The sequence below is a fragment of the Schistocerca cancellata genome, chromosome 3, assembly GCF_023864275.1.
Source record: "Schistocerca cancellata isolate TAMUIC-IGC-003103 chromosome 3, iqSchCanc2.1, whole genome shotgun sequence".
Taxonomy (NCBI): domain Eukaryota; kingdom Metazoa; phylum Arthropoda; class Insecta; order Orthoptera; family Acrididae; genus Schistocerca; species Schistocerca cancellata.
The window spans coordinates 62,154,502-62,169,300 of record NC_064628.1 but is presented as its reverse complement, the minus strand read 5'-3'; the positions used below and the strand labels follow the sequence as shown (position 1 = coordinate 62,169,300).

General features: G+C 38.8%; 1 protein-coding gene across 1 annotated transcript in view; it reads right to left on the bottom strand.

The window, feature by feature from the left end:
• Positions 1 to 14,799, bottom strand: part of LOC126176968 (protein bric-a-brac 1-like) — a 267,469-nt gene that overhangs the window by 110,090 nt on the left and 142,580 nt on the right. Inside the window, exon 4 of the mRNA XM_049924174.1 lies at positions 13,756 to 14,277. Within this exon, the coding sequence (XP_049780131.1) occupies positions 13,756 to 14,277 (522 nt within the window). The remainder of the gene's footprint in view (positions 1 to 13,755; positions 14,278 to 14,799) is intronic.

Here is a 14,799-nt window from a genome sequence, read left to right as displayed (position 1 = left end):
TCACAGCTGTGGGACCTTCCATATAAAGCAAACAAAAACACCTCATACTCAAGGACATGTGGACTACTCTGGTGTCATTCTTTAGAATGCGATGCTAAATACATGAAGAGGTTGCAGAGGGAAATGGCTTTTAGAGCAGAGTTAAAAACATTTCTTGTTGAGATGTGTTTCTGTAGTATAAGAGAATGCGTCAGTTTACAGAATTCAAGCCCATCATTTACTGATGAGAACCTTTTAATAAGTTATTAGGTGCAACATCTATGCTCTGTGTGTCTTTGTACAAGAATGTTTCTGCTGTTGGTTTCTTGTTCTCTCTGTTTCACATGCAGTGCAATACATCTATTCAAAGCAGGGAACCAGGTGCAAGAAAAGTTTCTAGGGATATAGTGTTGGCAGGTGTTCTTGTGTTTATATTTTTTCAAGGGGCAACATAATGTTTCCAGAATGAAATTTTCACTCTGCAGGGCAGTGTGCACCGATATGAAACTTCCTGGAATATTAAAACTCTGTGCCGAACTGAGACTTGCACTTGGGACCTTTTCTTTCCCTGGGAAAGTGCTCTGTCTCTGCACTACCCAAGCATGACAGTCCCCACAACTTTACTTCAACATAATATTTGCAGCATAATGTGTTGGTGTGTTTGTATTTCTCAGATGTGTACAACAAATTTTCAAATTTTAGTTAGATTTTTCATTTTACTACATCTACATCTATACTCTACAAACCACCATGAAATGCATGACAGAGGGCACGTCCCATTGTGCCAGTTACTGGGTTTCTTCCCGTTCCATTCACATATGGAGTGTGGCAAGAATATTGTTTACATGATTCCATGAATGCAGTAATTTTTCTAATGTCATCCTGATGATCCCTATGTGAGCTATATTTGTAGTTTATTCCTTGGATCATCATTTAAAGCTGGCTCTTGAAACTTTGTTAGTAGACTTTCTTGGGATAGTTTACATCTATCTTCAAGGGTATGCCAGTTAGGTTTCTTCAGCTTCTCTTTAACACTCTCCCATGAATCAAACAAACCTGCAAGTATTTGTGCTGCCCTCATGGGTCACACACGTTAGCAATATTCTAGAATGGAGTGCCCAAGTGCTTTGTAAGCAGTCTCATTTGTAGACTAATTGTGTTCCCCTAGCATAGTACCAATAAACCGAAGTCTACAACCTGCTTTAATCACGACTGCGCATATTTGATTATTCCATTTCACACACACACTTCATTATAGATAATGGCATCATCTGGAACACTTCCCTGGGGAATACCTGAAGTTACTTCTACATCTGACGATGCCTCTCCAACTAAGATCCACTGTATTTCCATCATGGATAGTGTTCTGAACTATCTGTTCTAGCTACTTTAGGAGCAGACATTTAGTATTGTTTCACAAGATGTCTCATCATGCCCACCACTAACAAAACTGTAGTTTTCCCAATTGATTGTTGGATGATTAAAGTCTCCGCCAATGATTACAATATGGTTGGGGCACTTTCGTACAAGTGAATTGAGGTTTCCTCGAAAGCTTTAGGTTACATCAGGAAATGGGTTTGATGGGCAAGAGAAGGATCCAATTACCATCTCATGCCCACCACTGATACTGGGTCTGGCCCAAATAATTTCACATGCTTTTCAGAAGTGCCTCAAACTCTGGTATTTTGTTGTGAATTCTTCACCAGTTAACCACTAGGATTTTGAAACTCTCACCTGTGGGAGGCATTTCTTTTGAACTAACACTGATACTTCTGGGTTTCCTACAGCTAAAAGCACCTTGTGGGCACCCCACACTCAGTCGGCTAACTGGCTAGAGCCTCTGATGTACCCATTTGGGGCACGCTACAGTTCTCAACCCTATGCTGCAAGTCCAGAAAGTCGCAGCCTAGCTTGTAACGCAACTTTCAAAATCTCTGAGCAGTCCTTCCACTCAATTCAGAGCTGAGGGGTCATGATAAATTCCGAGGAGAATACAGGAAACTGTAAGCTGCATTGAAACTCCTTGCACAAGGCCAGTCTTCTCAACCTTCTCTGCCAATCAGGGGAATGATCAAAGTATGACGTTGAAGCCCAGGCGACAGGCATCATTTGCTCCAATGTGCCCAACATCTACAGTTGCTTGCACCCGGTTTCTTCAATGGCTGCTGGAATAGGCTTTTCAACATATTGAATGCGGCTTCCAGATGCACACACTATGCACCTGGTGTCCTGTCCTGTTCCTTGCTGCCATTTACCAAAGGGGTATCATAATTTGCCATATGTTTAAACTGCCAACAATTAGCAGAATCCTATCCTATTGCATTTGTCTCCTCTTGACACCAACAAATGTGATGATTGGTCAGAATCTGAAGCACACGTACAGTAGTATTGTTACGCTCTTGGAAGTAGGTCCTACTCATGTATTAGATATCTTATCGCCGAGTTACATTAAATGAAACTTTAAGATATTCTAATGTATTAACAGCCAACAACATTTTTCTTAATCAAGCATTTTGGCTATGTAGTTTTTTATTTCAAAAATCATTTACAGTCACAGTCTTTCTACTTTTGTGCTTTGATTGTTGTGCTGTTAAAATACGCAGTATGATAATGGCGGAGGTTGCTTCCTCTCCATAATGAAACACACATGTGGAAAACAATTAAAGAGTGCCAAGAAATAGTTGTTCTTCATGTTTTTTATAACCATACAGAAAAAAAAAAAAAAAAAAAAAAAAAAAAAAAAAAAAAAAAATCGGCTCTGAAGTTTTCTGAGGGACTGTATTTGATACAGTTGAGATACAAGTAGACATTGGATGTTTAGTGGAATTGCTGGTTTAAGTCTCGCCTTGGTCTTGGTGATCTTTATTTATTTATTTCTTTATTCATTTTTTCCATTCAATTTGAAATAACTACATCTCATATTGTCAATGAAGATTGCTTAAATTAAGAAAACAATTTAATTTTTCAGGAAAAAAAATGAAAAACCAAATACTTTTTATTTGGACTATGTCCATTGTTTTATACCACAGATGCGGTCTCACACGAATCTGAGTGGTAAACGTCATAGAAACACAAAAAACAATCATTTACACAGCATCGAGCACATCATACAAATGTATATTTTTACATTTGTCATTGTACCATCACAATATAAACCCAATAGATTTGATATGGAGCCAAGTTAAGCAATTTATTATGAGAAATAACAAGACTGTTAAGCTGCCAAATGTACTGGAACTAACACATGCAGCTTTTTCATATGCCACTGCCGAAAATAGAACGGCACATCATAAAAGAACAGGAGGAAATGGGGAGCCTGGTTGGCTTTGTGGGTTCTGTTGTTGATCAACTCATTATCAACGTAGCAGATGACAGTTCCAGAACTGAAATGTATTTCTCAGATTCAGATAAGGGAGGAACTAAGAAATTATCAGACGATTGATTGTAATTAATACCTACAGTGGCTTCAGAATTGAACAATACAGTGAAATCCCTGTAGCGTGCTTTTGCATCACACATAGCTCACTCAGGAAAATTAAGTTAGGAATTTTCATCACTCTTGTTTGTAATTGGAAGATATGTTAGGTGGTGATAAAAGCATTTTACCCTTTCCGTTAGGTCACGTAGGAATCGTGCGGTACTGGTGGAGTTTTGCTGAATATTATTTCATTCTCTTTTAAAAATTAAATAACATTCAAAGCCATATTGTTTCTCTGCTTGTTTCATTTTACATCTAAAATGCAATTACTCACATCATTGCAGGTTAGTTCGACCAGGTGGCTGACCAGTGCGTCCAATTAAATGCACTGGTAAAGCTGTTATCCCGCATCAGCACTCAGTCTATGTGCATGTTAACATAGCACAAAATGTATCCTTACGCATCAGCGCTCAGTCTACGTGCATGTTAACACAACATAAAATGTATCCTTATGATCGTACCTTACTGTACTAGACATAGCTCGGCTTCCGCTCTACATGAAATTAAACCCAATCAGATTCAAGCAAATGCAGAAAATACATGGTGTAATGCGTACATCAGGTTTACTCTTTTGATGGCTACAATATAGACCTAACATCCAAACACCACTAACAGGCAAGTGAACAAGTAATGACAGATCCCATACTTTCTACAGAGGAGACAGGAGAGGATAACTATACTTGAGGTATCCTTTGTACCGGTACTATAGGTACAGGACTTGTGACAAAGCAAACTGGGATAGTTTGAATTCCCCTCTCGTTTTGTCATCTGCCTCCTTAAAATTCATTTCTTCACTTCTAATTACCATTAATATACATAAGTATAATCTGCATCCACCCCCATGAACCATGGACCTTGCCGTTGGTGGGGAGGCTTGCGTGCCTCAGCGATACAGATAGCCGTACCGTAGGTACAACCACAACGGAGGGGTATCTGTTGAGAGGCCAGACAAACGTGTGGTTCCTGAAGAGGGGCAGCAGCCTTTTCAGTAGTTGCAGGGGCAACAGTCTGGATGATTGACTGATCTGGCCTTGTAACATTAACCAAAACGGCCTTGCTGTGCTGGTACTGCGAACGGCTGAAAGCAAGGGGAAACTACGGCCGTAATTTTTCCCGAGGGCATGCAGCTTTACTGTATGATTAAATGATGATGGCGTCTTCTTGGGTAAAATATTCCGGAGGTAAAATAGTCCCCCATTCGGATCTCCGGGCGGGGACTACTCAAGAGGATGTCGTTATCAGGAGAAAGAAAACTGGCGTTCTACGGATCGGAGCGTGGAATGTCAGATCCCTTAATCGGGCAGGTAGGTTAGAAAATTTAAAAAGGGAAATGGATAGGTTAAAGTTAGATATAGTGGGAATTAGTGAAGTTCGGTGGCAGGAGGAACAAGACTTCTGGTCAGGTGACTACAGGGTTATAAACACAAAGTCAAATAGGGGTAATGCAGGAGTAGGTTTAATAATGAATAGGAAAATCGGAATGCGGGTAAGCTACTACAAACAGCATAGTGAACGCATTATTGTGGCCAAGATAGATACGAAGCCCACACCTACTACAGTAGTACAAGTTTATATGCCAACTAGCTCTGCAGATGACGAAGAAATTGAAGAAATGTATGATGAAATAAAAGAAATTATTCAGATAGTGAAAGGAGACGAAAATTTAATAGTCATGGGTGACTGGAATTCGAGTGTAGGAAAAGGGAGAGAAGGAAACGTAGTAGGTGAATATGGATTGGGGCTAAGAAATGAAAGAGGAAGCCGCCTGGTAGAATTCTGCACAGAGCACAACTTAATCATAGCTAACACTTGGTTTAAGAATCATGATAGAAGTTTGTATACATGGAAGAACCCTGGAGATACTAAAAGGTATCAGATAGATTATATAATGGTAAGACAGAGATTTAGGAACCAGGTTTTAAATTGTAAGACATTTCCAGGGGCAGATGTGGACTCTGACCACAATCTATTGGTTATGACCTGTAGATTAAAACTAAAGAAACTGCAAAAAGGTGGGAATTTAAGGAGATGGGACCTGGATAAACTGAAAGAACCAGAGGTTGTACAGAGTTTCAAGGAGAGCATAAGGGAACAATTGACAGGAATGGGGGAAAGAAATACAGTAGAAGAAGAATGGGTAGCTTTGAGGGATGAAGTAGTGAAGGCAGCAGAGGATCAAGTAGGCAAAAAGACGAGGGCTAGTAGAAACCCTTGGGTAACAGAAGAAATATTGAATTTAATTGATGAAAGGAGAAAATATAAAAATGCAGTAAATGAAGCAGGCAAAAAGGAATACAAACGTCTCAAAAATGAGATCGACAGGAAGTGCAGAATGGCTAAGCAGGGATGGCTAGAGGACAAATGTAAGGATGTAGAGGCTTATCTCACTAGGGGTAAGATAGATACTGCCTACAGGAAAATTAAAGAAACCTTTGGAGATAAGAGAACCACTTGTATGAACATCAAGAGCTCAGATGGAAACCCAGTTCTAAGCAAAGAAGGGAAAGCAGAAAGGTGGAAGGAGTATATAGAGGGTCTATACAAGGGCGATGCACTAGAGGACAATATTATGGAAATGGAAGAGGATGTAGATGAAGATGAAATGGGAGATACGATACTGCGTGAAGAGTTTGACAGAGCACTGAAAGACCTGAGTCGAAACAAGGCCCCCGGAGTAGACAACATTCCAGTAGAACTACTGACGGCCTTGGGAGAGCCAGTCCTGACAAAACTCTACCATCTGGTGAGCAAGATGTATGAAACAGGCGAAATACCCTCAGACTTCAAGAAGAATGTAATAATTCCAATCCCAAAGAAAGCAGGTGTTGACAGATGTGAAAATTACCGAACTATCAGTTTAATAAGCCACAGCTGCAAAATACTAACACGAATTCTTTACAGACGAATGGAAAAACTAGTAGAAGCCGATCTCGGGGAAGATCAGTTTGGATTCCGTAGAAATACTGGAACACGTGAGGCAATACTGACCTTACGACTTATCTTAGAAGAAAGATTAAGGAAAGGCAAACCTACGTTTCTAGCATTTGTAGACTTAGAGAAAGCTTTTGACAATGTTGACTGGAATACTCTCTTTCAAATTCTAAAGGTGGCAGGGGTAAAATACAGGGAGCGAAAGGCTATTTACAATTTGTACAGAAACCAGATGGCAGTTATAAGAGTCGAGGGGCATGAGAGGGAAGCAGTGGTTGGGAAGGGAGTGAGACAGGGTTGTAGCCTCTCCCCAATGTTATTCAATCTGTATATTGAGCAAGCAGTAAAGGAAACAAAAGAAAAATTTGGAGTAGGTATTAAAATCCATGGAGAAGAAATAAAAACTTTGAGGTTCGCCGATGACATTGTAATTCTGTCAGAGACAGCAAAGGACTTGGAAGAGCAGTTGAACGGAATGGATGGTGTCTTGAAGGGAGGATATAAGATGAACATCAACAAAAGCAAAACGAGGATAATGGAATGTAGTCGAATTAAGTCAGGTGATGCTGAGGGTATTAGATTAGGAAATGAGACACTTAAAGTAGTAAAGGAGTTTTGCTATTTGGGGAGCAAAATAACTGATGATGGTCGAAGTAGAGAGGATATAAAATGTAGATTGGCAATGGCAAGGAAAGCGTTTCTGAAGAAGAGAAATTTGTTAACATCGAGTGTAGATTTAAGTGTCAGGAAGTCATTTCTGAAAGTATTTGTATGGAGTGTAGCCATGTATGGAAGTGAAACATGGATGGTAAATAGTTTGGACAAGAAGAGAATAGAAGCTTTTGAAATGTGGTGCTACAGAAGAATGCTGAAGATTAGATGGGTAGATCACATAACTAATGAGGAAGTATTGAATAGGATTGGGGAGAAGAGAAGTTTGTGGCACAACTTGACCAGAAGAAGGGATCGGTTGGTAGGACATGTTCTGAGGCATCAAGGGATCACCAGTTTAGTATTGGAAGGCAGCGTGGAGGGTAAAAATCGTAGGGGGAGACCAAGAGATGAATACACTAAGCAGATTCAGAAGGATGTAGGTTGCAGTAGGTACTGGGAGATGAAGAAGCTTGCACAGGATAGAGTAGCATGGAGAGCTGCATCAAACCAGTCTCAGGACTGAAGACCACAACAACAACAACATAATCTGCATTTTCATAAAAGAGAAAGGTTGGCCATCGTTTTTAAAGAATGTAACAGCAGATCTAATTTTGTGCTTAGTTTTATGTACGTAATTGATTTTAAAATTTATTTCGACTACTCCTAGTTAATATTTTTGTTATAGGGTGAAATCAGTAGTTATTTCATAACTTAAATTCTATTGTTGAATTATAAATAAATATAAAGTCCGTACTAATTATAAACATTTGGGGGAACAACTAATAGCATTCTTTGAGTATTTATATGGCTCCATTCGAAAACATTTTGGCAAAGTCAGCTCTTAATTAATTCCAAAAAAAAATTACCAGTTTTGTCAACAGTACTGTTTGCATAACTATATTTCTTTATTTCACCATTGAAAGAAATAATTTGGCCTAACCTTTGTAGTAGAAGAAACTGCTAAAAAGAAAGAATCTTTCCAGGTTTTGAAAGAATCTTTCCAGGTTTTCAGTTAATTGAATGAGGTATGTTTTAACTGTAATTTCTGAACAATGTGTAGTTTCGATGCCTATTATTGTGATGATATATAAGGGCCCGATTTTTGGTCCTGAGACAGTCAGTCCACAGCCAAGTTTCAGACAAGAAACCTGTGGTGGTTAGAACGACGACAATTTTCAACTTAACTGTGAAATAAGTGTAACAAAAATAGGCCCTGTGTTAAAAAAAATTACAGTGTCTGTTAAATTTATTTGAAGGACTGTGAAGTAAGTGGTTATACTTTTACTGTTCACAGATATTCAACAGCAAACTATGGTAGCAGTATGCGGATACTGACCATTTTAACTGTGTATATTGGGGGGATGTGAACATTGAAAGTAAAGAACGATAAAACGCAACTATGCAACTGTCAGCTACATCATTTAAAGTTGGTGGTGTCGAACTTCCACCCCCATTTTTCAGCCAGTATAGCAACGCAGTACGTCATCACCGAGGACGATCGACGAGGAAATAAAGCAGGCGAATGTCACAGACTCTCAGGAGCTGTTGTAACGCAATGATTTACAGCAGTACCAATTGTTTAACAGTAGTCTAGTCAGGATGATTTCCAGCTGCTTACGAATGTCAACCAACTCAACCGGTGTTCGAGAACAGCACCCCAGTGGGACTGCCTTTTGCCTGGTGCAATGTATTACAGGATAGTGAACAAATAACTTTAAACTAAGCCTGCTGATTATCTTTTATATCTGTGGAGCTACAAATATAACAACTTCCCTACAAGAATTGAAGCAAATACACAAAAGACAAGATTTCTATTAAGGAAACAGAAAAACCTGTGGCAAAAATCACTAGTTTTCTTAAACTTTTTGAGGTTAAATACAGTTATTAGCAAACTTGAAAATAGAGTAAATTTACGATAAATGTAGATAATGTATGCTCCTCTTCAAGGGAAAACTAGATGTGAGACAACATGTTAGTTAGAATATCTGCTACAGTAACTAAATCACAAGTGTCAGTTTACTACAAATTAGATTATGCATGGAGCAATAACAACTTCCAAAAATTCCCAAAAAATGTGCATTTATTTGCACTGATATACAATGAAATTCAGGATGATTTATTCTTTGGCAGTAACTTTGAATCAAAAATGCTGATTTGCTATGAAATAAGTTATCCAAAAACATTCGTACTCGTAACGTACAAAAATGCATTTTTGTAAGTGTCCAAAAATCCTCAAAAATAACATATTTCTCAGGTAATTATACAACGAAATTAAAGAACATTTCAGAATGAGATTTTCACTCTGCAGCGGAGTGTGCGCTGATATGAAACTTCCTGGCAGATTAAAACTGTGTGTCCGACCGAGACTCGAACTCGGGACCTTTGCCTTTCGCGGGCAAGTGCTCTACCAACTGAGCTACCGAAGCACGACTCACGCCCGGTATTCACAGCTTTACTTCTGCCAGTACCTCGTCTCCTACCTTCCAATCTTTACAGAGTGCTAGTTCTGCAAGGTTCACAGGAGAGCTTCTGTAAAGTTTGGAAGGTAGGAGACGAGGTACTGGCAGAAGTAAAGCTGTGAGTACCGGGCGTGAGTCGTGCTTCGGTAGCTCAGTTGGTAGAGCACTTGCCCGCGAAAGGCAAAGGTCCCGAGTTCGAGTCTCGGTCGGGCACACAGTTTTAATCTGCCAGGAAGTTTCATAAAGAACATTTGTTCTGAATGAGGATAGGTGTACTGTCTTCAAAAATTTTTGGCATACTGTCTTCAAAAATTTTTAAAGAGTAAAAGTACGTTTAAGCCTACAATTGATGATAACAGTAGGAGTTTATCCCGACATTTGTGAATTTACGAAATTTCACAATACATCACAACACAAACAGTTATTGTTACAATCAAAGAAAGATTGTGCAAAAGTGATGGAAACAGTAAAATATGTGAATCTGGAATTTCAAATCAGCACGCAAATTTGCACATGCACTCTTGCACAAAGGAAAATAAATATAAACAAACATGCAAACAGCACAGATTTTTTTTTTACTTAGCTGTTGCCAACGTCTATACTGGTGTGCCAAAGGAGAATGCTACAACTTGAGTTTATCTCAGTCAGAATCTGGTAAAATGTATAGCACAAACAAAGCACGACTTCTGCCTGTTACAGCTAACAATGAATAACTAGTATCATCAGAATTGTCCAAGAGCTTCCTCTTGATGGCTCTCCTATGCTGTCTGGCCATCTCTGAAAAGATTTTAATAAATTGAAGACACGAGCCATTCCTTGTCTAAACAAAGCACGGCTGCTGGAGTCTAATCCTTTGCTGAGCCCCATCTTCTGCAGACCTTTACCACTTTTTTGTATGGGCCTGATTGCGCAGAGCCTCATCTTCTGCTGACTTTGCCACTATGTTATACGGCCTTAAATATAGTTTTGGTACCATTTCCACATCACATTTCACACACTCATTTGGATTCTAAGTCCGGCCACGAAGTCATTTCTTTAGTAGACTAACATCTGCAAGGTCTTGGAACATTGGTTTTAATTCGTCCGTTATGGTATGTGGCAAATGATGAGGGCGATGTTTAGTTACATTGCCTCTATTCTACTTGCATCAACTATCTCCTCCTCCTGGATGCAGCACTCGTTGGGGATTTTCACTGCCTAAAGCTGAGTGCAAAAATACAGAGCCCTGGCTGTTCTTCTCATTAATTCTGCAGGTCTTGTATTTTATCTAATTGCTAGACCTTAGCACTTCTGAATATGATATATAGCAAAATCAGTCAGTCTGTTTTTCCATCCTCAATTTCTTGCCCTTCATGCTAGTGTTGAGCTGTTGAAGTCTTGATCCCAACATTTTCTGAATGTTGCCAACAAACCCTAGTTTCCAGATGTTCATGTTCTTCCCTTGGTCCCTCAGTTCCCAATTTCTTTGAATCCCTCTGAATCATCACTCCAAGATAACAAATATATGTAAAGTTGCATCATTTTATTAAATGTTGATAAATACTCCTTACTCCAGCAATTTCCATACTAAAACTTGAATCAAATTTGCTACACACTCTCCCTCGTGTTTATTTTTCATTTTATCCTTGCATCTGCACATCTTGGAAAGTACTTCCACATCAACTTCCTTGCCAGCGTCCACACTTGTAGCTATTACAATGCCATTCGGAGATATGTGGCTTCCCTTCTGCCAGCTTCCCTCAAAAGCTATAGACAAGTCCCTGTTATTATTATTATTTTCAACAACAGATCCCTCAACAGCACCTTTCATACTTTCCTGTCAATGATGAATGTGTCAGATTTTGAGGGTGGAGCATAGAGGTTCATCACACCACATAACATGGAACTGGAGCCCTGCGCTTACCTACAGATTGTAATCCATGCACCACCAGTTCAATGTGTATATCACATAGTTTACCTGTATCTACAGTAGCATGTGAGGAATTGAAAAAGATAATAATGTTTTGCAATAATTCGACATCAACTCTAATTGACAAGGAAGACCTACATATATGTAGCTCTCAGTGAAAAATATTTTCTACAGTGTTCCCAAAAGCATCTGATGATAAAAACACATTAATCATCTCATATTTTGTAGTCCCAGTTTTTACTTTCTTGTATCATTCTTCCATTTCAGTTACTAGCTAGTTTTCTTTTTGAAGCACTTTCAGATGTAGTGACAGGAGCATCACAGTCAATGTACCACTATCAGTGTAGAAGTTAGATTCAACTGGGACATCAAATACTGACATAAACAATGCATTAGAACAATACTGAGTACCCTTTACTTTCCAGCACCAACGTAAATACTTTTTAAATACCTTCAGACTAGGTCTTGGAATGTGAAAAGGAAAAAAAAAAAAAAAAAAAAAAACCCTCAATAACTTCACCAAATACGAGTTTCCAAACAAGCACATGGATATAGCAAAAAAAATTTAGAAATGGTGCAAAACTGATTGTCAACTGTCTTGTAGTGTAGCCAACAGAAAAGATAGCTCTACTGTGATCCATTAAATCTCTGGCAAGGCAGGCTACATCAGTCATGTTTTGTATCTCATAAACACAGTATGAAATATCATGTGCAACAATTTTTTAAAAACTATTGAGGATACTTCTATCCTCATCATCTCAATATTTTATACACAATTTTAAATGGGAGACTCTAAACATTTTGAAAATGCATTTTCCCAAAAATTGTTTACCTCATCAAAAAACTCATTCTGTATACCCTTACGAAATGTTTGTGGAAAATAAGAAGTTAAGCTTTTGTGTAAAGCTGGCACTAGCGAACTAACTGTCAGCAAATAAGCAAGTGATGTTGTTGTTGTTGTTAGTGTTGTCTTCAGTCCAAAGATTGGTTTGAGGTAACTCGCCGTGCCAGTTTATCATTTCTTCTCCGCTCAATTACCTTAACCTAAATTCATTTGAATTTCATTGGTCACATGATTTATTATTTAATTTCCAGTATTTTTCTGTAACACCACATTTCAGTTAATATTATATGTAATTAAAAACATAACTTTTAAGGGGGTGGGGGGGGGGTGGGGGGGGAGATGAACCTCCATCTACATATATACTCTGCTAGCCATCAAGCGATGTGTGGTGGAAGACACAATTCGCACCATGGAACTTTCTGCTGTTCCAATGATCTCTGATAGATGATGTATAAGAATGGTGCTATATTTGTAGTATAGTCAACATATAATCTTATGGGGATACCATCTGGGCCAGATGCCTTCCTGTCGTCTAAACACTATGTCAGCCATCCTTGCGTTTGTTCGATAATTGAAAGGGGAATTGGTGCTGCAGTCCTCTATCGTAAATGAGTTTTTGAAAGCTAGGATTAGGATTTTGACCTTCTGTTTATCATCATCCATTACATTACCCGTAATGTCACCAAGAGAAGGTATTGAATTATTTGTAGAGTTCATAGATTTTACGAACAACAAAAATTTTTTGGGGTTGTTTTTAGAATCTGCAGATAAAATATTGCTTTCAAATTCGTTAAAAGAATCTCTCATTGACCTTTTGACAGCTTATTTCATTTCGCATAATTTCTGTTTGTCAGTGGGGCAGTGACTACATTTAAAACGACTGCGTAAAATTCTCTCCTTTCTCAGTAACTTCCTAATATGTTTGTCGTACCAAGGTGGGTCCTTTCCCTTCCCTATATTTTTGTTAGGCACATACTTCTCTAGCACTTGGTGGACAATACATTTAAATTCCGACCAAAGATGCTCAATATCTTTGTGTCCCGTGGTGAATGCTTGGAGCTGACTATGAAGATATTCATTAATGACACTTTTATTTGCTTTCCGAAACAAGAAAACTCTACACTGCTTCTTTGCCCTCTTTTTTTGTAACTTCCACTGACATAGAAGCCACAATGACATTATGGTCGCTAATACCTTCTTCTAGATTAACCTGAGGGGATGTGCTGCTCGATGAAATAAATTACTAAATGTAGACATTGAAATATTGCAGCAGAACTGAACATGGACCACCCTGCATCTACACACTACTTGCTGAAATCAGTCTATCATTTCTCAACTTTCTTTTCAACTTGTGGAAAAACTAATTTGATTATAATCATTTAAGATATATTACATTTACCAGTTTTGCATCATCAGACTAAACACAGTTTTGGAAATTACAACACAGAAAATGCATCATGAAACATATGGGAAGAAACAGTGCTGTGCTTAATTAGTTTACCTGATGCTGCTGTGGAATACGACTCTCAAGCACCACAACAGGTAAATTTTCATGATCATCTTCAGTAGATGTTGCAACAGTGACACATTCTGGTCCCATGGGAGGTCTGTTGGCACCCAATTCAGTCATTTCTATTTGCTGTTGATGCTGATGGTGGAGCTGGTGCTGGATTGCCATTGGGTTTGGCTGTAAATGCTGGTGTTGAGGCTGCTGGTGAATGTGGATTTGCTGTTGCTGCTGCTGCTGCTGTTGCTGTTGAGGCTGCAGAAGTTGTTGCTGGTGTGGATGTGGGTGTTGATGCGGATGCTGCTGAGGTTGTTGATGCTGCTGATCAATAAATTCTTTGAAGATATTGCGACGCAGAGGTTCAGGTTGCCGCTGTCTTTTTATGCCTGTGAGACGTCGTAATTTGGTGAAAGAGCGTCGAGAAAGAATAGGCATTGGGGTCACAGGACCCTCTTTTCCATCTGGTACTTCACAAAGTCCTTTGATTTTTAGTTGGTCAGCTGTTTTCAATAAAGACTGCAAAGCAAAGAGCAAATGGCTGTTACCAAAACAGTCCTCACAACTATTTATAAACATACATTGTTATTTATAAATAGAAGTAAAGCTTTCATAAAGACAGGACCTATAAAATGCAATGGTTAAAGTGTTACTCAGCAAGGTGAATTGGTAACCCAGCTGTTGCAGGAACTAGCTTGCTCCCACAACTAGGTACAGTCACATTCCAATTAAAAGCAGCGTGCATTGTAAGCTCATAGTATGAGTGTGACAAGTGTTCATGAGCGACAAGCGCAGAAAATACCTTCACAGGAAGCCATGAGAACCTGCTGTTAATGTCATTAATTTTACCGACAACAAGAACAACATAGGTGTGATAATACCAACAGATGAGGCACCAGCAAGCAAAAGTCGACAAGGAAAAGTTAAGTAGGTCAATGGTGTGCAAATTACGGAAGGATGGACATGATGCAGAGTGGAACAATTTTCTAGTATGAGCCCCAACACAGAACAAGTAAAATGTACACAATAATTATTTCACTG